Here is a 23797-nt window from a genome sequence, read left to right as displayed (position 1 = left end):
AAACTGTGTTTAGAGTGAAAGTCTGGCATTAATTTTGAGTGGGACTTCATCTACCATAAAATATTCAATATTAGCCAGAAGATCATGTACATCCCCAGCATTAAGCCATATTTTGCTGGAAGCAAAGAGCTGAAGTTACATTTATTCCCAACTCATTGAAACCTACAGTCGTTATATGTTATAGGATTTACAAACTTTGAACAGCAGTATCTCTTGGAGCCATAAATTATCCAGGGTCTTTTAGAGGAAAATGGACTTGGGCATGGAATTGTAATGACACTGAAAACATCAGCATTCATTATCAGTTTTTTGTGAAACTGACAGCAACTTTTTGAGCATTTGCAAGTGGAAGTAGAAATCCATTCAGTGATTCCCTATTTTATAATGTTTCAAGTACAATTTGCCAATATAAACATTTACCCTCTATTCTTGCTCCTCGACAATCAAAAAGTAAAGTCTTATGAATATGATTTGTAAAAATATATTACATCAACTTTACTGGCGAACAATCTATCTGGCCCTGAAGAACTGTTTTCATGTATGGGGTGTAATCCTCTCAAAGCTATTTTAATTTGATTTTGCATTCCCATTTCAACATGTCAATGCATGGTCTCCTCTACTAGTTCAATGAGGCCACACTCAAGGTGGAGGAGCAACACTTCCAACCTGATGGCATGAACATCAATTCCTCTAACTTCCAGTAATCTCTGCCCCTCCTACTCTGATTTCCTTCTCAAACTTTCTCTTCTACTCACCTGCCTGTCATCACTCGCTGGTGTCCATTCCTCCATAGTCCACTGTCCTTCCCTACCAGATTCCACTTCCCTCTGCCCTTTACTTCTTCTACCCAATACCTCCCCCACCCAAAACCTTCTGCCCCATCTGCCACTCGCCATCTTGTACTCCTCCCCACCCCCCATTTTATTCTGGCTTTGAGTCCTGATGAAGAGTATCGGCCAGAAACATCAACTGTTTATTCCCTTCCATAGATGTTGCCTGAGTTGTTGAGTTTCTCCATCATTTTGTGTGTGTTGCTCAAGATCTCCAACATCTACAAAATCTGTGTTTAAAATTATATGGGATTTATTTTCAAGTGTTATATTTTATTTTAGTTATACTCCCAATTTTTAAAATAAATTGGCTGATTAAATTGCTGGATGCCATAAATCCTCTTGCAATGTCCCCAGCCTGAAAGCCAGACTAAAATAATTCATGCCAGAGCCTTCTAAATCTTAATGTAATGAAATTGTTACGTCCTCTTGTCACCGACAAAAACAAAATTCTTTCAAGGTTTGGCAGGATGGAGATGGACAGGGCATTTTCTCGGTTTAAGGAGTTCAGGATCAGGGATCACAATCTCAGAATGAGGGGTTGTCAATTTAGTGTTGGAATTAGCAGAAATTTCTTCACACAGAGCACACTGGACCTTTGGGGTTCTCTGCTCCAAAGATCTATCATGACATCTTTGATGAGTTCATTCAAAACAGAGATTGTTAAGTTTCTGGATATGAAGGGAGTGAAGGGAAATGGAGTTGGAAATGGTACAAAGATAGACAGCCTTGATATAAGTGAATGGCTAGGCAGGCCTGAGGGCCAGATGACTCAATCTCATTCCTGTTTCTTAGGATCTGTGCCAATGTTTCAAATAACCCAATAACTTGAAAACTTTGGATGTGCTATGTACATCACTTGTGTTTAGATTTTGCAACATTTTAACCCTCCAAATCTGTTAATTCCTTGCTGAAGGGAGGGATGCCCACAATGGTCTGAAGAAGCAACCCTCATTCTGTTCAGCATTGACCTCAGGAGCTTCAGTGAATTCACGCAACAAATCTCTGCCACAAAAGAAACTATTTACCCTTAAAGTAATCAGATGAGAGCTTTAACTTTCACTGATCCAGTGAACTTTCATCCGGCATGACCAGGCAGAAATTTCTGGGACTTACAACTCTGAATGGTAGACATAGCTGGAATGATTTCTGGGGCCCTCAAGAAATAGGTTGCAGCCTTCAAAGTTTTGCAACTGCAATACTTTTAGAACTGAAATCGCTACTTAATTTCATACCCAGCAACCCACCCCCACCCCCCCGCCTGATAATTTCCCCACAAACACAACGTGGGGAAAATGGTATCAATAAGGGTTAATAGAGGGTTAGTGTTAATAGCTGGCTTGTGCTTAGCATGGAATCAGAGGGCTGACGGCCCTGATTTTGTGGGGTAACTCTAAGCCTATCATCATCCCACATCAAGCAGAAAGGTTACCTTTCCTGGTAGCTGCCCAGGCAGGGACCCAGAATGTGGCTCCCAGACACGCACCCTTGTGCTGTAACCCCTGTAGTTCCACATGTATTAGTAAAGCCTGTAAGGCATTGGTGAGCATTGCCCCCGCAGTAAGCATCAAGATCAAGGCCAGGTCTGTGCTCTTCATTTTCCCATTTACCAATGAATAAAAAACTGGCTACAAATGTATAGAAAACATGCTACTGGAAAGACTTCAAAGGCAAGACAGAAAATGTATTGCCTACCGTTTCCCCACCCAAAGCTGCAATGTTCTGTATCCTTGAAGAAAGGGCATTTTCCCCTTTTGCTCCTTTTCCTCCTTTGCCTTTCGGCTTCTCTTTCTTTGGAAGACTGTCCACCTTGGCTTTCACCACTTCAATTATCCTTAAGTCAGCATAGGCATTTGCAATATCCAAAGCATTTTGTCCTAGTTTTAATGAAAAAAAATAGTTTTTGATGTAATGTGATATAACCTCTCCCTGTCCCCTTCCCACTCCCAGTCCACAAGAAAGAGCCATATCAGAATCAGGTTTATTGTCACTTACATAGGTCATGGAATTTGAATTTGTTGTGGTAGCAGTCTAGTACGCCATACAGTAGAAGTAACAACGAGACAGTGAAAAACCGGACAAAATATACATTAGTCCCTCACTTCCTCAGGGTACCAAGGAATACTTCAAAGCCTAATAAGTACTTCAAAAATTAGACGCTGGTGTAGACAAACATGAGAGTGAATTTGTAGATAGTAAGGCACGCAAAAACATCAATGAGATAAATTGTTAATCATTCTTCAAAATGTTGGTTTACGGGATATAAATATTTACAAGAACACTGGAACAACTTCACATTGCCATGGGGATTTTTAGCTCTTGACTGCATACGACGCTGCAGATTAATGTTTCATCAAAACACATCAGCAATGCAGAACCTTTTTTTTCCCCAATTTCCATGTTTAATTTCTCTTAATAACAATGCTTACAGCAAATATTGATGCAGTGAGCGGTAAGTCAAAGCTTGTTGTGAGCAAAATTATTTTCTGTTAGTACATATAAGCACTATTGCCATTGATTATCCAAACAAAAGCAAATAAGGCAGAAAGAACAAAGCAAAGGCACTTTCTTTACTGCTACTTTCAATATATAATTTCCAAAATTGTTGTATATCCTGCTCACAAATGTCTCGGGCATCTTCCGATGGTTGCGGTTTACAATGCTTCAATACTTTAAGGAGCTGGGCTGGAATATCCAATTTAGAGAGAAAAAAAAATCTGTAACTGACAATGCTTGTCAGTAACTCAAGATTTTTCTTTCATGAATAAATGCTGAAGTCTCCTTAGCGGAGGCATAGGAGCTAATGGTAAACAGGACAGACTTTGCTGGAGTCTGAAGCACAAGAGGAATCCACCAGGTACCTGTGCAGGGTAAATTCCAATCTAAATTCTGGTTGAGGGGTAAAAAGAAATACATCTTTCTATTTTACTTGGAGGGGGCAGCGGAGGTGGAGTTGGTTGTAGTAGCGTAAGGCTTTGTGGAATCTGGTACATTTCCATAATCAGATTACAGTCCATCACACCACCATTAGGCTCTCTTGGAAGAACCGTTGCATGCTTGATTGAACAGGGAATTTGCATTTGAACTGTGATAATACTCCTGAAATAAAACAAGACAGGAAATGTTGTATACGCTCAGGGACTATGTCTACACTTTAATGGAAGGCTCATTGATGTGCAGTGCCAACTCTGCTTCTCCTTCTATAGACACTATCTGATGTGTTGAGAATCATAAGCACATTCACTTATTTTAGACTTGGAGCATCTGCAAAGTTTTATGAAAATTATCATTACACGAGCTCAAGATCTGGGCTATTGCAGTGAATGATAAACTGTCTAGTAACACTTCTGTCAATTGGGAGAAAGAGACATAGAATAAATTGCTATATTAATGGGTCGGCACAGCAGTATAGTGGTTAGCACTATAGTGGTTCAAGTGACCTTGCTTCAATTCCCGCTGCTGCCTGTAAGGAATTTTTACGTTCTCCCCATGATTTCTCTGGGTGCTCTGGTTCCCTCCCACAGTCCAAAGATACCGGTTGGTAGGTTAATCAGTCATTATAAATTGATTAAGCTAGGATTAAATTGGAGGATTGCTGGGCAGCGTAGCTCGAAGAGCCTTCCAGCTCTATCTCAATAAGTTAATAAATAGCCATTTGTCTTAAGGAACCAACGATGGAAACTTTAATTCAAAGTGATCTGAGATGAGTCTTTTGATTTCTCACTTCCAAAATGTTTCTCCCTTGTTGCACAGAATGCAAGGTCTTTCCATTACTGTGCTTTAGTTCCACAATAGCATCTGAGCCACAACAATGATGCTTCAAGTTGGCATGAACACTGGGGCATCTTGATGTACAAGTAGTCCTTTATCTACGTCGAATGAGCATTATTTTTATTCAGCGTTTGGAACCAAAGAGGGCAAGAGAACATCACTGGTCCCATAGAAAGAAAAACAATGAAGAAGAAACTTACTCCATTTTGAGGTATTAAGGATGATCTTTTCAAATGCTTCTTCAATTACTCTAACTTTCTGGAGATATTAGCCAGTTAATTGTAATTCATAATAGGTCAACAGACCTTTAAATTATCTCAGGCACACGCCAGAAGTAAAAACCAGCTTAGATACAAGGCATCTGACAAACCAACGACTACTTTGCTCCATCATTGCAAGTTAAACTCTAGACAGGTGTAGTTATTAGAAATATTTCTACTTTTGCAGTATACCATTTGCCAAACACGTCACACGGTTTCAGCCTACCTTTAGAGTTCTCCAGTTCAACATTAGCACCTTGGTTAATCAAATATTTCACACAATCCAGTCTGCAGCTTTCTATTGCCCTCATTAAAGGTGTGGCTCCGTTGATGGAAACTGCATTTACTGATGCACCAGCCTTCACTAGCAATTCCACGATGTCCAACTGTCCTGCATGGCATGCATGGTGCAGGGGTGTCCACATTAAATTGTCATATGCATTTACATTAGCCCTAGAAAAGCACAACACATTATAAGAATATACATTGTAAAGATATTTCACATGGAGCTATTGATTTATTTTGTGTATGTTTATTCCAAGTGATATATTTAACAAGATTTTAATAATGCTCTCTTGTCTATCATTCTGGTGACAGATAATAAACCCCAGGGCTTGCTAACATGAAAAAAATTCAATTTATCCCCATGCCAATAGCCAGCTTTAAAACAGAGTGGATCTACCGTTACAATTGTTGATTCTTAAGTCCTCAACGGTACAAATAATGATGCAGGTCAAATTCTTTTAATGCTTTACTTTGTGAGGACAATAGTAAATATTTATTAAATGTAACTTATTTTTGTTCCTTTTTAAGGGGTTTTGGCTGACTGAAGTCAAATGTTTGATTCTGCAAAACAGCTCCAAATATTTACTTCCAGTTGGACAAAGATTCATTATGAAGAAGGCAAGGTGTAATTACCATGCATTTTGCAAAACAGTAAAGTGCAGGGTAAATTTTGAGCAACGAACTGAAACGATGTCAGATGCTTTCCTGGAATTTAGTTTATTAGTGTAATATTGGCAAACTTGCAGCATTACATTTTGGCTCCAGAGGAAATGAGGAGGGGAAGAGACAGTGGATATTTGCCTGTCACAGCCTTGCAGGAGATCCCATCAGGAGAAAACAATTTTAAACCAACAAAATAAGTTTTGAATACCTTCCACTTGATCCAATGTGATCAATTATGGGCAACCCTAGGTAATTTCTAATGCGAGTACATGTTCGGCACAGCATTGTGGGCTGAAGGGTCTGTATTGTGCTATGTTTCTAATCAATTCTCCTGCAGTCAAGCACGTGGAGCTCTCTGAGACTCTGCAGGCTGTGCCATTGCCAGGAACTCTAGACTAATACAAAATGACATGAAATACATGGTCAGCTACAACCCTATTGTTTGTACTCTATAAGGTGAGAGATGACAGTGCAATTGGCTGACCACTTTTCTCTCCTGAATTCGCCACAAAGTTTTAAACTAGTTTGCAGAAAAATATACACAAGATTGATGAAATAAATTTAAGACATTTTCATTGTCAGCCAGAAAAGAGACTTACTTTGCTTCCACAAGGTACTTGGCAAGTGTAAAATTGCCATCTGCACATGCTGCCATAAGTGGTGTTGTAAAATATTTGTCCTGCACATTGACTGGTATTCCCTGATAAAATGCTTTCTTTAAAGACTGCATATCATCAGCTTTCGCTGCATAGTTAATGCTGGTGAACACTTTCTCTGGTTTTTCTAAGTACCATGAAGAATCGTCCTGCAGTGGATGTTCTGGTGGCTTATCACGGCTAAATCGATTTGTGTCAGTGAAATTCTTAAATAGTTCTATCATAAAGTCTGGTGGACCTCCATCTTCACGTCGAATTATATATTCTTCTGGAACTGTGCAGATTGGTATTGGTATATTCAGCTTGCCTTTCTTGCCTTTTCTGCCTTTCTTTCCCTTTTTCTTCTTTGGTTCATATGAGGACATAAGGTAAATCTTTTCAAGGTATTTGGAACCTTGGAAGAATTCATTGATGTCAATAATTCCAGTACGAGATTTGTCAAGTGCTGCAATTAACGTACTGACATCCTCTTCCATTATTGGTGCACTCCTTTCCTGCAAAATTGCAGTAAAATCCTCTCGGGTAAGCGTGCCATCCCCTCTGTCCATTGTTGCAAAAGCATTCCGGAGAGTATTTTCATGGTATAGAGACCAGTCATAGAAATGGATGGCCCAGGGTGGACTTGGATTTTTCATACCAGGTTTGGAATACTTATTGTAGAGTCGTTCTGCCTTGCGTAGTTCTTTCGACACAGCTTTAAAGCCAAGTGCTTTACCTGCAGCCCTAGGAGTTTTTAACTGTAAATTTTTTACTTTGGGATTGCTCCCTGAGAGACAGAGAAAAAAAAAGTTATAAGAAGAAGAATTACAAGCTTTGCATTGAGGTAAACTTCCAAATATAACCATATAACAATTACAGCACGGAAACAGGCCATCTCTGCCCTTCTAGTCCGTGCTGAACGCTTACTCTCACCTAGTTCCACGACCTGCACTCAACCCATAACCCTCCATTCCTTTCCTGTCCATATACCTATCCAATTTTACTCTAAATGACAATATCAAACCTGCCTCTACCACTTCTACTGGAAGCTCGTTCCACACAGCTACCATTCTCTGAGTGAAGAAATTCCCCCTCATGTTACCCCTAAACTTTTGCCTCCTAACTCTCATGTCCTCTTGTTTGAATCTCCTCTACTCTTAATGGAAAAAGCCTATCAACGTCAGCTCTATCTATCCCCCTCATAATTTTAAATATCTCTATCAAGTCCCCCCTCAACCTTCTACGCTCCAAAGAATAAAGACCTAACTTGTTCAACCTTTCCCTGTAACTTAGGTGCTGAAACCCAGGTAAAATTCTAGTAAATCTCCTCTGTACTCTCTCTATTTTGTTGACATCTTTCCTATAATCCGGTGACCAGAACTGTACACAATACTCCAAATTCGGCCTCACCAATGCCTTGTACAATTTTAACATCATATCCCAACTCCTATACTCAATGCTCTGATTTATAAAGACCAACATACCAAAAGCTTTCTTCACCACCCTATCCACTATATTGCCTTGTTTCTCTCTTCCAGTTCTGTCACGACATTGAGGAACAATAAGTAATACGTTCTGACTCGGCAATTCAATGTTTTTGACCATGTTAAACATATTGAAGAAATATACACTCAGGTGATGCATTTTGGGAACTGAAGCATATAAATCTGAGGTGCTGCAAAAGTTTCCCACCATTATAACTCACAAAACTACACCTCAGCCACTGTACTTCAATGACTTAAAACACCATGAATAAATGATGCTGCCTGAGCTGCTGAGTTCCTCCATTTTGTCTGTGTTGCCAGACAAGCAACCACAGGAACCAAAGGTCTCTGATGTCATTCAGTACTCACAGGATGTCTTTGAACACCTGGAAGGAACAGCAGTGCTCCTCTGCTCTCTGGGAAGAAACTCTTGGGACTACTAAACTTCACATCACTGCAACCTCAAACTAACTTCAGCTAGCTACCACACATCAAGGACTATTTCCTTAGGGTCACCAGTTCCCAGTCCTGTTGCTACTCCTAAGTCCCCATTAAGTGACCTTCTTCAACCACTCCCACTTTCTAAGGTGATGCATTTTGGGAATTGAAGCATAAAAACCTGAGGTGCTGCCATTATATTTTTCTTGCCATTACAAAGCACAAAACTACACCTGAGCCACAGTACTTAAATTTAAAAAAAAAACATTTATTGAGTGGGGACAGTTTCAGCGACAGGTTACTATCGATGCAATGCTCCTCAGACAGGATGAAGAGGTCAATACTCCCCAATGCCATTAGGCTTTACAATTCAACCGCCAGGACTTAAGAACTTTTTAAAAGCTATTATTAATGCTTTTTGAGATAGTGATTTAGATGCATATCATATTTTTTTTTACTGAGTTAAGTATTGTATGTAATTAGTTTTGCTACAACAAGTGTATGGGACATTGGAAAAAAAGTTGAATTTCCCCATGGGGATGAATAAAGTATCTATCTATCTATCTAATCTACTTTGGAAATAACAGAATGTGGGAGGGGTTGAAGTAGGCCACTTAATGGGAACTTAGCTAAATAGAGATGAGAATTGAAGGTCAATTGTGGGGAAAAAACATGAAAATGGGACTAATCAGGGAAATTGTTCAAAGCATCACTGAGCCACAATGATCTACGAAGCCCCTATCTGATGAAACCATGACCCCGTACTATGGCAAAATAACTGGAAACCCGGAACCTCAATGACATTCCTCATGCAAGTGTTTATTCAATTTCCCTGCTATTGAATCGGATTCCACCAAGCAGTACAACACGTTCCAGATTGAATGGCTCTGGGTTAGGTAGCTGAGGGCGAGAAAGAGAAAACATTCATTGCTGAGGAACCTCTGGTAACCACCTGGGGAGGAGAGGGAAGCAGAATGATGGGGATTCGTGCCATTGTGGGAACGGCCATTGCTGGAGTGGGGAACTGAGGCTTTGGCAAGGAGAGGTCATCTATAAGTGAACCAGTCTAGGAGTCTAGGCCTGAGGTTTTGGCTTAAGAGCCTTCGGTACAGAGGCAGAGGTGAACAGCTGGTAAGAACTGGTAAGGTTTATTTTAATATAGTTACCTAAAAAAACAAATTACAACTAAATAAATAGGGTAGGGTTGTTGGATCAGGTGACGTGTTGTAGCTGTATGATGTGGTGGACTCCATTGTGGTTAACCTGACTTCAGTGGTTGGCAATAAGGCTAAGGTCACCAGAACCATGTTGGGTGTGGTCACTGTGTAAATGGACCAGTGTCGGAGTCTGAAATGTGAGGCTTCAGCTCAGGAGCCTTTGGCAAGCAGGCACAGGTGTTCTGCAGTGGTCTGTATAGGGACCGCTTCTTTTCACGTTCTATGCCAAAGATTTTGATGACAGAATTGATGATTTTGTAGCCAAGTTTGCAGATGATACAAAGATACATGGAGAGGCAGATAGTGTTGAAGAAACCAGATGTCTGCTGAAGGACTTAAGATGGATTGGGAGAAAGGGCAAAGAAATGGCAGATAGAATATAGTATTGGGAAGTGTATGGTCTACACTTTAGTAGAAGGAATAAAGGTGGAGACTATTTTCTAAATGGGGAGAAAATTCAAAAATCAGAGTTACAAAGGGACTTGGAAGTCCTTGTGCAGGATTCCCTAAAGGTGAAATTGTATATTGAATTGGTGGTAAGGAAAGCAAATGTAATGTTAGCATTTATTTTGAGAGGACTAGAATAAGAGTAGGATGTGATGCTGAGGATTTTATAAGGCACTGGTCAGAAAACACTTGTGTGAGCAGTCTTGGGCCTCTTATCTAAGAAAAGATGTGCTTGTATAGGAGATGGTCCAGAGTGGTTCATAAGAATGATTCTGGGAATGAAAGGCTTAATGTATGAGGAACATTAATGTTTGATGACTCTGGGCCTGTACTCGCTGGAGGTGAGAAGAATGGGGGAGGGGGATCTCATTTGAATCGATTGAATGTTTAAAGGCCTAGATAGAGTGGATTTGAAGAGGATGTTTGCTGCAGCAGGCAAGCTGAGGACCAGAGGGCACAGCCTCAGAATAGAGGGATGTCTTTTTAGACCAGAGATATGAAGGTTATTTCTTTAGCCAGAGGGTGGTGAATCTGCAGAATTCATTGTCATGGATGGCTGTGGAGGCCAGGTCATTCAGTATATTTAAAGTGATGTTTGATTGGTTCTTGGTCACTCAGTGTCAAAGGTTAGGAGCAGAATGCAGAAAAATGGGGCTGAGAGGGATAATATGGAATTGCAGAGCAAACTCAATGGGCTGAGTGGCCTAATTCCATTCCTACATCTAATGTTACAACCCATTATTAAGATTGAGATTTCAGGTTATTTGGAGGCACACAATAAAGTAGGCCAAAGACAACACAGTTTCCTTCAGGGGAAATCTTGCCTGATATATCTGTTGGAATTCTTTGAGGAAATAGCAGGCAGGACATATAAAGGAAAGTCAGCAGTTGTGTTTATATGGATTTTCAAAGGCCTTTGACAAGGTGCCGCACATGAGGCTGCTTAATAAGAGCCTTTAGTATTACAGGGAAGATACCAGAATGGAAGAAGGTTGGCTGTCTGTCAGGAGACAAAGTATCAGAGTAAAGGAAATCTGTTCTGGTTGGCTGCCGGTGCCTAATTGTGTTCCACAGAAGTGGTATCGGGACTACTTCTTCTCATGTTATATGTCAACGATTTGGAGGACAGAATTGATAGCTTTGGGGCCATGTTTGCAGATGATACAAAGACAGGTGGAGGGGCAGGTAGTGTTGAGGGAGCAGGGAGGCTGAAGAAGGACTTAAGACAGATTAGGTGGATGCACAATGATGGAATACAGTGAAAGGAGTGTAAGATCACACACCTTAGAAGAAAAAAAAGTTGTGGACTATTTTCTAACAGGGCAGCAAATTCAGAAACTGGAAGAGCAAAGGGAATTAGGAGTGCAAGTGCAGGATTCCCTAAAGGTTCACTCGAGTTGGCAGTAAGCAGGGCAATGCAATGTTAGCATTCATTTCAAGAAGGCTAGAATATAAAGCAAGGATGTAAGGCTGAGACTGCGCCTACAATTGGAGTAGTGTGAGCAACTTTGGGCCCAATTTCTAAGGATCTGCCTGCATTGATGAGGGGCCAGAGGATGTTTATGAGAATGATCCCAGTATAGAGGACAGAGCAAGATAGAAGGTCATCCCTTTAGAGGAGGAGGTGGAGGTCCCTGCCCAACCCATCTTCTTATTGTGGCTTCTTCCTCTTCCTTTCCAGTCCTGATGAAGAATCTCAGCCTGAAACATTGCTTGTTTATTCCTCTCCTTTGATGCTGCCTGACCTGCTGAGTTTTTTCAGCATTTTGTGTGTGGGTTGCTATGGATCTCCAGCATCTGTAGGATCTCTTGTGTTTTTTGTTTTTCTGGCAGTCTTGACAACAGCCATAGTTCCAGGTTTAAAGCTGATACTCAAAAAGTTGCCAATTATTGACCCTATCTGGGTAGGTAAGTGGATTCATAAGAATGAGAACACTTACAACATGTGTTCCAAGCTTGTCAATTGCCATAGAAAAGAAGCTCTATAACCTTCTATTCCCCATTTCCATAAGATGATGAGACATAGGAGAATTAGTCTCTAACGTCTGATCATGGATGATTTATTTTCTCTCAACCTCATTCTTCTACCTTTTCCCCATAACCTTTGACATCCTAACTAATTAAGTATCCATTAACCTCCATTTTAAATATACCCAATAACTTGGCCTCCATAGCCATCTATGGCAGTGAGTTCCACAGATTCACGACTGTCTGGCTAAGGAAATTCCTCCTCTTCTAAAGGGATGTCCTGGCATTCTGCTGTGTCCTCTATTCTAGATTCTCCCACTATTGGAAACATCCTCTCTTCTATCTAAGCCTTTCTATATTCAGTAGGTTTCAATGAGATTCCCCACTCAATACTCTAAATTCCAATGAGTACAGGCCCAGAGCCACCAAATGCTAATATAGTAACCCTTTCATTCCAGGGACAAATCTCATAAACGTCCTCTGGACCCTCTCTGATGTCAGCACATCCTTTCTTAGATATGGGGACTGAAATTGCTCACAATACTCCAATTGTGGTGTGACCAGGTCCTTTCAGAATCTCAGAATTACGTTCTTGCTTTTATATTTTATATGGACAGGAAAGGAGTGGAGGGTTATGGGCTGAGTGCGGGTAGGTGGGACTAGGTGAGATTAAGAGTTCGGCACGGACTAGGAGGGCCGGAACGGCCTGTTTCTGTGCTGTGATTGTTATATGGTTATATATTCTAGTCCTCTTGAAATGAGTGCTAACAATGCACTTGCCTTCCTTACTACCAACTCAAGTTAACCTTTATTGCACTTCTGATTTCTGAATTCACTGCCCAATTACAAAACAGTCTACCCCTTCACTTCTTCTAACAAAGTGCATGACCGTACACGTCTTTCACTGTATTCCATCTGTCACTTCTTTGCCCATCATCCTAATCTGCCTAAATCCTTTTGCAGACACCCTGCTCCTCAACACAACCTACCCATCCACCTATCTTCGTATTGTCCACAAAGCCGTCAATTTTGTCATTCAAATCATTAACATACAACACGAAAAGAATGTGGTCCCAACATCAACCCCTGTGGAATACCTCTCGACATTGGCAGACAATCAGAAAGGGACCCCATTATTCCTATTCTTTACCTTGTGCAGTCTGAATCAGTCTGTCTGAATCTTCCCTGTATCATGGGCTCTTATCTTGTTAACCAGTCTCATGTTCAGCATCTTGTAAACGGCCTTCTGAAAATCCAAGTAAACAACATCCACTGACTGTCTATCTTTGGTGTTATTTCCTCAAAGAATTCCAAATGATTTTTCAGGCATGATTTTCCCATAAGGAAACCATGCTGACTTCGGCCTACTTGATCATATGCTTCCAAGTATTCTGAAATCTCCTCTTTAATGATGGACTCTTAACATTTGCCAACTGCCAAAGTCAGAGTAACCACAATGGAGTTCACCAGTTCCTACATCACACAGCTATAACATGTCACCTGATCCTGCACCCTTACTTTATTTAATATGTTGTCACTTGCTATTTTAGGTGACTTCTATATACTAAAAATTCCTAACCTGTTCTTACTTGCTACTCACCTGTACCCCCTTGCCGAAGTCCTGATGAAAGGTCTCAAACCGAAACGTCAATGGTTTATACCTCTCCATACATGCTGCCTGAGCTGCTGAGTTCCTCCATTTTGTGTGTGTTGCCAGAGAAGCAAGGCTGCAAGCAGCCAATGGAACCAAAGGCTCCTGATGCCTTTCAGTACCCACAGGATGTCTTTGAATACCTTGAAGGATCAGGAGTGCTGCTGTTCCCTGGGAATAAATCCTTGTGACTACTAAACTTCACATCATTACAATCCCTACACTCCTTCAGCTAGTTACCACACATCAAGGACTGCTTCTTTAGGGTCACCAGTTCCCAGTCCTGTTGCAACTCCTATATGTTCTACTGGTGCAGGAAGATCCAATGATAATTTCAGAGAGGGGGTCCAAAAAAATGCTTGAAAAGCTGCTATGGAGAATAAGCAGAAAAGTGGAGGACTAATTGGAAGGTTCTTTCAAAGAACTGCCACTAATGCATTGGCCTAATCCTCATAAACTCTCATCTTCTCACACAGTCGCTGTCGGCAGATTTTTTAGCAGGAGGTCAGTTTCAGATACTAAAGCAAGTTCAGTCATTAAAATTGGCTTGTCTCGGAAGTTTTAAAAGTGAGCTGCACATCAATAGGTGCAGAGCAACTGAGGCCAAATTTTAGAGCAGTAACAAAATGCAGCTGCAACGAGTCTAATAAATATATCACACATTATATACTATAAAAACAAAATAAAAAATCAGCATTTATCTAACACTTTAACAGTGTAAAATGACATACATTAGACAATTGGAAGCCTTCAACTTTTGCCATTACTCTATCAGATGTAAATAGGTGCAGTTTGGATAACGCACTAAGCCAGACGTATCTGTGGGAAGCATTTGCTTGCCTCACAGGCTTCGTAACTGTACCTCGTTGTGCCAGAAACTTGGCACAGTCAGCAAATCCTCCCATTGCTGCAAGGTGTAATGGAGAGTTTCCATCTATGTTGATAACATTGATATCGCAGTCATAAGCCACTAAAGCTCGAAGGATCTAAAATAAAATAAACATATTAATAAACCGTCAGTTTCATTTATTGAGCCAACGGTTCAAAGCCTTTTATTCCTTCGGTGCGATGAATCCGAAAACGATGCAACCTGGAGTAAACTACATCAGCGATTGTTTCCAAGTCACACCAGTGGTAAAATTGTACTGAGCCTGTCCAGTTGAGATCCATGGAAGTGCATCGGGCCTCTTCTCAGAGCAGCTAATGACTTCAATTGTCATGCAATGCATGGCTGAATGTTTCCTAACATAAACTGAAGTCCAGAAAGTAGGGAAAGGGAAATGCAAGCAGGCTTTCTCCACTGAGGAAGGGTGAGACTAGAACTAGAGGTTAGGGCGAAAGATGACATATTTAAGCAGATCCAGAGGGGGATCTTCTTCACTCAGAGAGTGGTGAGAGTGTGGAACCACCTGCCAGGGGAAGTGGTGGATGCAGGTTCAATCATTTAAGAGAAATTTAGATGAGTACATGGGTGTGAGGGGTATGGGGGGCTATGGAACTAGGCAGAATAAGAGTTTGGCACAGACCTGATGGGACAAAGAGCCAGATTTTGTTCCGGTAGTTCTCTAGGGAAGGGAGAAGCAGCACAGCCTACTGAGCTCTGTAGTTAGCTGTCAGTGAAGAGCTACCCCACTCACAGTCGGTCACCTCACAGTCGGTCACTTCAATGCCACTGCAGATGGCTCAATACCAACTGTGCTCAAAAAAACACAGAGTGCTTTCTGGAGATTGTAAAGAGAGAGGAAATCATTTACAGTGTGCCTTAGAGGGTTCATTCCAACGTGGACAGTTTCCTTTCTATTCCTGGAAGCTTCCATCTCAATTGAAGATATAAAACAAATAGTCTTTATTGTATATTTATTGCCATATAGTATCTTGTTATTGACAAATCTACACTTTGAAAAGAATACACTTTGAACAGAGCCATGGGTTTATGAACGGAAAATCTTGTTTTAACTGTGGTTGGAGTTCTTTGAGGATGTGACTAATTGAACTGATTAGAGGTAACCATAGGAATGGACTATTTCGACTTCTCTAAAGATATTGAAATTCCAACAAAATTGGTCACTGGCATTAGAGCACACAGAAATGGGGTAACATGCTGATAGGATTTGAGGGTTGGTTATCTGACAGAACAGAGTTGGAATAAATAGACCCTTCTCAGATTGGCAGGCTGTGACTAGTGGATTCTGCAGGGAGCACAGAGATTGGTGCTGCATGATCTGCTGGCCATTTCCAACTGTTCTATGCAACAGATCTGACCTCAATTTTACAGCTTTTGCATATCCTTTTGTTTACTTTCTCTCCCAGTATCCACATTAGCAATACATTTTAAATGTAGTCTATCACTATGATAACCTTATGAGAGATAGCTCCTTTATCCTTTACACTCCTTCCCCTACAACTTGGATTTTAATTTAAAAATTTCCCTGTCCTGGTTCTGACAAAGGATCTTTGACATGAAACTTTAACTTTCTCTTTTCCCAATGATGCTTGATCTGCTAAGTGTTCCAGCATTTTCCCAGAGTCATACATCAACTTGAATTGAGCTTTTTCTCACTTTCCTAGTTCTTACAAAGTGTCTTCAATCTGAATCATTCTCTCTGTTTCTCTTCTCACCCTGGCTGCTTGATCTGCCCAGTGTTTCCAGTAATTTTTGACTTTATTTCAGAGATGAATAAACTCTCGCTTACTCTGAGAGCTTGAATTATTTCATTCCACTAGGTAATGGCACAGCCAAACTCCCATCATGAAGCCCCATCCCCTCCTCCCCGCCCCACTCGATAAATGTTTCTGCCATCGGAAGAATTAATTCAACTAATTGCTAACGGGCTTATGGACTTGATGCTTAGATTTTCCTCAAGGAAAAAAGACAGCCTAGAGCTTGGGATGACAGTCTCAGGTTGAAAGATTGGCTTTTTACAAAAGAACGTAATTGAACAGAGTGAGTCAGCCGATCCCTAAAGCCTGCTCTGTCCTTTAATAGATGACGGCTGATATGATACTGGCCTCAAATTCCACTTCCCAGCTAATTGTCTTAACTCTCGACTCTCCTATAGAAAGTGCCTGTTCTTTCTTAGATGGATTCATAGATTGGACCTCCACAGATCACTGGCGTAGGGAATTCCAAAGATTCACAACCTGCAGATTACAGCCACCTCATCTCTGCCTTAAAGGGTTCTAAGGCGATGAAAGAAGGTGAACAGAAAATCCGTCACTCAGAGGCTGTAAAACTTTGGAATTCTCTATTCTTGAAAGCTGTAGTTTAGTTCTAATAAAAACATTATTGCTTCTCATTTTACTATCCAGCACTTTTCAGTAAGTGGCTGAGCCAACAGAGGGACAACACCAGGCAGTTGTCCATTCCAGCACATGCCAGGTAGTGTTTACTGTATTCAGTGATGAGATCAATAAATTTTTGGACATAAAGGAAATCAACAGAGATTACTGCACAGTGGGTCAAACAGTTTTCAGCCAAACACTAGAATAGGTTCAAGGGGGCATTCCACTTTCTCTTGCTCAGACCTCTTATGTCTGAATGCTGCCTGGATTGGGGAGCATGCCATTTGAGAATAGGTTGAGTGAACGCGGCCTTTTCTCCTTGGAGCAATAGAGGATGAGAGATGACCTGATAGAGGTGTATAAGATGATGAGAGGCATTGATCGTGTGGATAGTCAGAGGCTTTTTCCCCAGGGCTGAAATGGTTGCCACAAGAGGACACAGGTTTAAGGTGCTGGGGAGTAGGTAGAGGAGATGTCAGGGGTAAGGTTTTTACTCAGAGAGTGGTGAGTGCATGGAACGGGCTGCTGGCAATGGTGGTGGAGGTGGATACGATAGGGTCTTTTAAGAGACTTTCAGATAGATACATGGAGCTTAGAAAACCAGAGGGCTATAGGTAAGCCTAGTAATTTCTAAGGTAGGGACATGCTTGGCACAGCTTTGTGGGCTGAAAGGCTTGCATTGTGCTGTAGGTTTTCTATGTTTCTATGAATGGCTCTTCACATAGCCTTAGGTGACCTGAACAGTACAAACACCTGTGTCAGGATGCTGTTCTTTGACTATAGCTCAGTGTTTAATACCATCATTCCTACAGTCCTGATCGATGAGCTATGGAACCTGGGCCGCTGTACTTCCCTCTGCAACTGGATCCTTGACTTCCTGATTGGAAGAACACAATCTGTGCAGACTAGTTATAATATCTCCTCCTTGCTGACGATCAACACTAGTGCACCTCAGGGGAGTGTGCTTAGCCCACTGCTCTATACCCATGACTGTATGGGTATACCATCAATAAATTTGCTGATGATACAATCATCGTTGGTAAAACCTCAGACAGAGATGAGAGGGCGTACAGTAGCGAGATATACCAGCCAGTTGAGTGGTGTTGCAGCAACAATCTTGTACTCAATGTCAGTAAGACAAAAGAGTGGGCTTCAGGAAGGGCACATCAAGGGAACATGAACCAATCCTCATAGAGGGATCAGAAATGGAGAGAGTGAGCAGTTTCAAGTTTCTGGGTGTCAAGATCCCTGAGGATCTAACCTGGTCCCAACAGATTGATGCAGCTATAAAGAAGGCAAGAGAGCAGCTACATTTCATTAGGAGTTTGAAGAGAGCTGGCTTGTCAACTAAAACACTTGAAAACTGCTATAGATGTACCACGGAGAATATTTTGACAACCTGCATGACTGTTTGGCATTGGGGTGGGGGGCTACTGCACAGGACCGAAAGAAGCTACAGAACGTTGTAAAATTAGCCAGCTCCATGATGGGTACTAGCCTCCGCAGTACCCAAGACATCTTCAAGGAGTGGTACTTTGGAAAGACAACATCTATTACGGTATTAAGGACCCCATCATGCAGGACATGACTTCTTCTCATTGTTACCATCAGGAAGGAGGTACAGAAGCCTGAAGGCATATATTCGGCGATTCAGGAACAGCTTCTTCCCTTCTGTCATACGATTCCAAAATGGACATTGAACCCATGAACACTACCTCATTTTTTAAAAAATAGACATTATTTCTGAGTTTGGAATATTTTAAACTATTCAATATACATACATACTTACTGTAATTGATTTATTCGCTTTTCTTTCTGTATTAACATGCATTGCATTGTACTGCTGCTGCTCAGTTAACAAACTTCATGGCACATGCCAGTGCTAATGAACCTGATTCTGATTCTTCTAGCTCCCACCAATTTTCATGAACTGGGATTACTTGCTGTGCAAGGCAGTCATTATACAGCCTCAGCTCCCAAAAAACCCTATTTCTGATGAATAAGGAAGCCTTATTTGTGCTCTTGCAAACCACAGGAAGAATTTAACTCAATGCTTGACTTTGTATAGATTGTGCAAGACATCCCTGGCAGGCTTTTAAAAATTCATGGCTAGAACATTCAGTTCTTTGCTTTAAGTTGTCTTTGAAGCAGAGATGATAGATTACTTAAAAACAGCTTTCAATAGTTGCTTGAAAGAAGGGATATTAAAGAGCATAGGAAGATCGCAGGAGATTAGAGGAACTAGTTCATGTGAAGAAAAACATCAGGCTTGACTTGATGGTTAATTACCAGGTTTCTAAGCAATGTTTTTATGGTTCGGTGCCACTTGAATTACTTCAGCTTCCTGCATTCAATAATACAACATTAAAATAGCATGTATTTAACTTAGTTTGAAGTTTAGACGGAAGCTAATGCTTATTAAAAAGCCTTATAATTTTTACAATTTTATTCTAATGCCAAGAAAAATGCAACACAGTTGATTCAATGACTAAACTTACACAGCAGATGCTTATAATGTTTTGATTTTTGTACCTCAAAGAAACCCCCCTGGGCAGCAAAATGTGCAGCATTGTACCGATCCTTTTGTATAAGATTAACCTCGCAGCCTTTCTCCAGGATAGCGCGCACAACGTCAATGGCACCTTCTCTGGATGCTTCCATTAGCGCTGTATGGCCCGTTGCCTGTGAGCAAGAGGAACATGTACAGTTTTTTTGTCTTGTCAATATTCCCTCAACATTACAATATAACAACTGTTTTACATAGCATTTACATTGTATTAGGTATTATAAGTAATCTAGAGATGATTTAAAGTATACGGGAGCATGTGCGTAGGTTATATGCAAATACTACGCCATTTTATATTGTTACATGCTCACAGTCTGAACACGGAACAGTGGGATGATGTAATTGTCTCATGACCGTGGGGTAATGTTATGTCATGTGATGGCATGTTCCAAATGGTATTTAAACCTGTGTCAAAATGTGACACAGTTCTCATTTTTTTTGTGCAACGTTGTTGTTGCCGGTTGGAGGTGTGGAGGCTGCACCGGTTTTGTTTGTTGCATGTTTATTTCACCCTTACAGTCCAGTATCAGAGAGTGAAGGCATTACCGGGGTTATCCGAGTTCAAAGGATTGGATAAAGTTAATGTCATTCAGCGTTTTGGGGAATGATAGACCTTTGTGACTTCGTTCAGGAATTGTGGCTTGCACATTTGAGTTAAACCCCTGCAAGGTCAGGAAGGTTTGTGCAGTGACCACCCTCCAGTCAAAAGGTCAGTTCCTTGTATTTCCTCGTGATTTCTTCAAACAAGGCATCTCCTGGCTGTGGGATCGGCAGATTCATCGTTACTTCGAAGAAATCGTTTGTTTCAGGGAAGTCTCTCCTTAATGACTGTATAAATCACATGGACTTTTGAATTTATCACTTTAAGTCTGTGCTTGGATGAGAACTCATTAAGAACAGTTTCTACATTTGACTGTTTGTTAGATATTGCCGCCTAACTGTTAACTTCCGGTTAAGTTAGTCATTTGCTTACTTTTCTAAGTTTTGAGCAGAGGTTAATAAATCACGGGATTTGTTTATAAACCCTGTCTCAGTTTCGTATTCATTGCTGCTGTATTCGTAACAATATAAGGGACTTGAGCATCCGCGTCTTTTGGTATCCGCGGGAGGTCCCGGAACCAATCCCTCGCGGATAAGGAGGGCTGACTGTATACGGCTTGTGTGAAACAGGTTACACTGAGCAACCTATGAGGTGTATCATTGTTATATTAACTTATCATTGATAGTGTATGAAGGCCAATTAAATTTCAGGTAGGTATTTCCATGAACTATAATGAGTGACTTGGCTCCTCAGAATGCCAACAAATGGAATAGGATGCTGAGAAACCTGGAAATCTTGTCTTATATATCCCTCAAAAAAATGTATCTGGGCGTTCCACATGGGTTCCCCAGCCTACTGCATTAGTTGAGAATGACTCCCCTAGGAAATGCCAAGAATGGCTTTAAACAACTACCTACACATTTTCCAGGTGAGAATTTTGCTGGATTTAAACCACAGGAATGACAAGAGATCAAGCAAGTCCATGTAGAATTTAAAGACCTTCACAATACTCTCCACTGCACCAGCTAACAGTGCAAATAGAATTGTGTAGCTTTTCTGATGTTCCTAAAGCTGAAAGTGTACAAAGGTCATCTTTATCATTTGAGTAAATTCTGATCCTTGTTCTCATAGACATTCACTGGTACTATCATTAGAAAATCCCTTCACTTTTAACAAAGTACATGTTGAGCAATTCCCAAGAAAATTGACGAGATTCAGGATCAACCAGAGCAATGATTTGCCATATACACTCTCCACCATCATCACAGTGTGTAACGTCGGTAAAATGCACTTCATCAGCTCTCGACCTTCAAACTCCTACCCGCAAACCATCAACCCTCCTGCCTGCCTTCCACACTCACCCAACCTAATTCAAAGTTTAGGGACAGTGTTTAGGGTTGGGGTTAAGTTTAGGCCTCCAGGCCTCCCAAAGTTAGAAATGATCATCATTTTGCCTATCAGCTGCAGCTGCTAATTCCTCCGTCTGCTCCAAACAACTGTACTTGATTATGTGCATGCAGCACTTCACCTTTATAAATCTGGTTAAAGAACACTGAATGGAACACAGTATAAAAACAGCCTCTTTGGCCCATCAAATCCATGCTGCCAACAAACATTTACTCATGCTGCACTTATCTCATTTTTTAATATTCTTCTCATATTCTAAACAACTAACCCCAGATTCTAATACTTAACTATATTCTTAATTGAGACAGTAAGAGGGCCAACTAATCCACCAACTTCCATGTCTTTGGGATGTCTTCGGTGGAAGAACCACGGCAGCCGGAAGAAACCACATGCTCACAGAAAGAACCTGCACGTCAGCATCCGAGGTCGGGATTGGGTCTGGATCTCTGGCGTTGTGAGGCATCAGCTCTATTCCTTGTAAAAACACAGACTGCCTTTTGCTGGTGAAAGGTGACCAGTTCCCATACAAGTAAATACTAAAAGGTAAATTATACTATCTCATTTCTAGCTTTCATCAATTTTCTTGAAGATGGGAAAATCGAATACATTTCTGAAATGCATTCACAAAGGCCATCAGGCCCTGCAAGATAATGGGCCCAAAGCTTCGCAAAGAGTTTACTGGTGCAAACCCCTAGTATGGGTGTGAAATTACAGTAAGTCTACCCTGTGTATTGCCACGTACTGACAGCAGAGGATACCAGGGCTAATTCCCCAGAGTGCAAATAATGATGCTTACCAGAAACAGGTACTTTGAAAACTTTATTCTGATCCGCCTACGTTTTAAAGGAATGATTTATGTTCTGTGTTCTTATTTGAGCTCTAATTTCTTGATATTCATGTTTCGTCTAGGAGAACTAAATTGGAAAAATATACCCTTTCTGGCAAATGACAGAGCATGACTTACAAGGCTAAGAAACACTACAATTTCAGATTCAGAGATTTAAATTAAATCTCAACTTGCTTTTGGGTAGGAGGGAAGGATTGTGTCATATTTGTTAAGTTTTAAAACCCTCAAGTTAAAAACTGTCTTCCTCCCCCTTCTATCAATTCAGTACTCCTACTTATTCTATCCTTAATTTACACTGCACTGTCCTTCCATCCAGTCTACCTTGGATCCCGCCGCCTCTGCCATCTTGAACATCTCCTGCTCTTGTAGCTGAACATTACAGCTCAAGTTAAAGTTTCAAAGGTGGTGAGGATTGCTGCAACAAGATCAGAAACAGGTAGCAGGAACTGAAGCAACTGGGTGATAAGAGTCACCACATGGTTAAAGTGGAACTCTGTTGAAGTTCATAACATCACAACTGTAAAAATATGTTCGTAGTCTGCGAAAAAAATACAGCATCAGTCATAGAGTTAACAATTTTTCAATTTTGGGGATAAGGAAGGTCAGTCTAGTCTATAAATCAGCTAAGGACATGGAGAGTCCTTGAGTCACAAAGGTCATCAGCCCCACCACATCCATGCAGACTGTTTTATCTATCTACACTCTTCCCACTTGCCTGCATTAGGTCTGTATCCTTCTTGTCTATTCAAGGGCCTGTCTAAATACCTTTTAAATGTTTTGATTGTATCTGATTTCACCAGGTAACGTGTTTCAGGTATCAACCACTCACTGTGTAAAACTTTCCCCTCGGATCCCCTTTAAAACTCCTTCCTCGGTAAAGATCGGAATGGACAAAAAAAACTCAGTGTACACAATAGCAACATACTGTGTATCAGATCTAACAAAAATGGAAGTAAGAAATTAATTAGAGAGGTCAATTAGCTCGACGTAAATCCATCTATCTGTTGTTGCCTCTAATTATATCTCTAATGATCCTATGGTTTTCAGGCCAACCGATCTGTCCTAGGATCTTTTTAAAGTTTAAATGTTTGGGATTGTATTTCTGAAGCATGTCTGACAGGCAGTTGAGATTTTACCAATTGCTGTGAAGTTTTAACCCCACTCCCTTGGTGATTTTATTTCAACTGGATCCTAATCTGATAGGCAGGATGCTGGGTTCTAATCTCCAGTTTAGGAGGTTAGTTTAAGGGAATAAGGTTCACAGTAGTGCTGGAAAACGTCCAACTATCAGTCCCCACCTCCCTTTTGCTGCCATTTTTTCTATAAACTTTACCAAGTGACTAGTTAAACCTGAGCATGTGAAGCTTAGGGTCCGAACTCTGTACTTCCTTTCCCACTTTGTTTACACACAGGAGAGAGGGACAGTTCACTGTAAAGGTTAATTTTCGATAAATATATTGTTTCTCACTAAATCCAAACCCCCATGCTTCTGAGATTGCTGCCAG

The 23797-nt window shown here is 40.9% G+C and overlaps 1 protein-coding gene across 2 annotated transcripts in view; it reads right to left on the bottom strand.

The window, feature by feature from the left end:
- The window catches only part of ankef1a (ankyrin repeat and EF-hand domain containing 1a), a 65351-nt gene that overhangs the window by 2886 nt on the left and 38668 nt on the right, over positions 1–23797 (bottom strand). For both annotated transcript variants that reach the window (XM_073051298.1, XM_073051300.1), the window contains exons 4-8: positions 19464–19613; positions 14512–14635; positions 6409–7231; positions 5088–5314; positions 2526–2707 (exon numbers count right to left, since the gene is read on the bottom strand). In XM_073051298.1, the coding sequence (XP_072907399.1) occupies positions 2526–2707; positions 5088–5314; positions 6409–7231; positions 14512–14635; positions 19464–19613 (1506 nt within the window). The remainder of the gene's footprint in view (positions 1–2525; positions 2708–5087; positions 5315–6408; positions 7232–14511; positions 14636–19463; positions 19614–23797) is intronic.

This window comes from Hemitrygon akajei, chromosome 7 (genome assembly GCF_048418815.1).
Source record: "Hemitrygon akajei chromosome 7, sHemAka1.3, whole genome shotgun sequence".
In the NCBI taxonomy this organism is placed as follows: Eukaryota; Metazoa; Chordata; class Chondrichthyes; order Myliobatiformes; family Dasyatidae; genus Hemitrygon; species Hemitrygon akajei.
The sequence above is the reverse complement of the archived record's forward strand: the minus strand, read 5'-3'. Positions and strand labels throughout refer to the sequence as shown.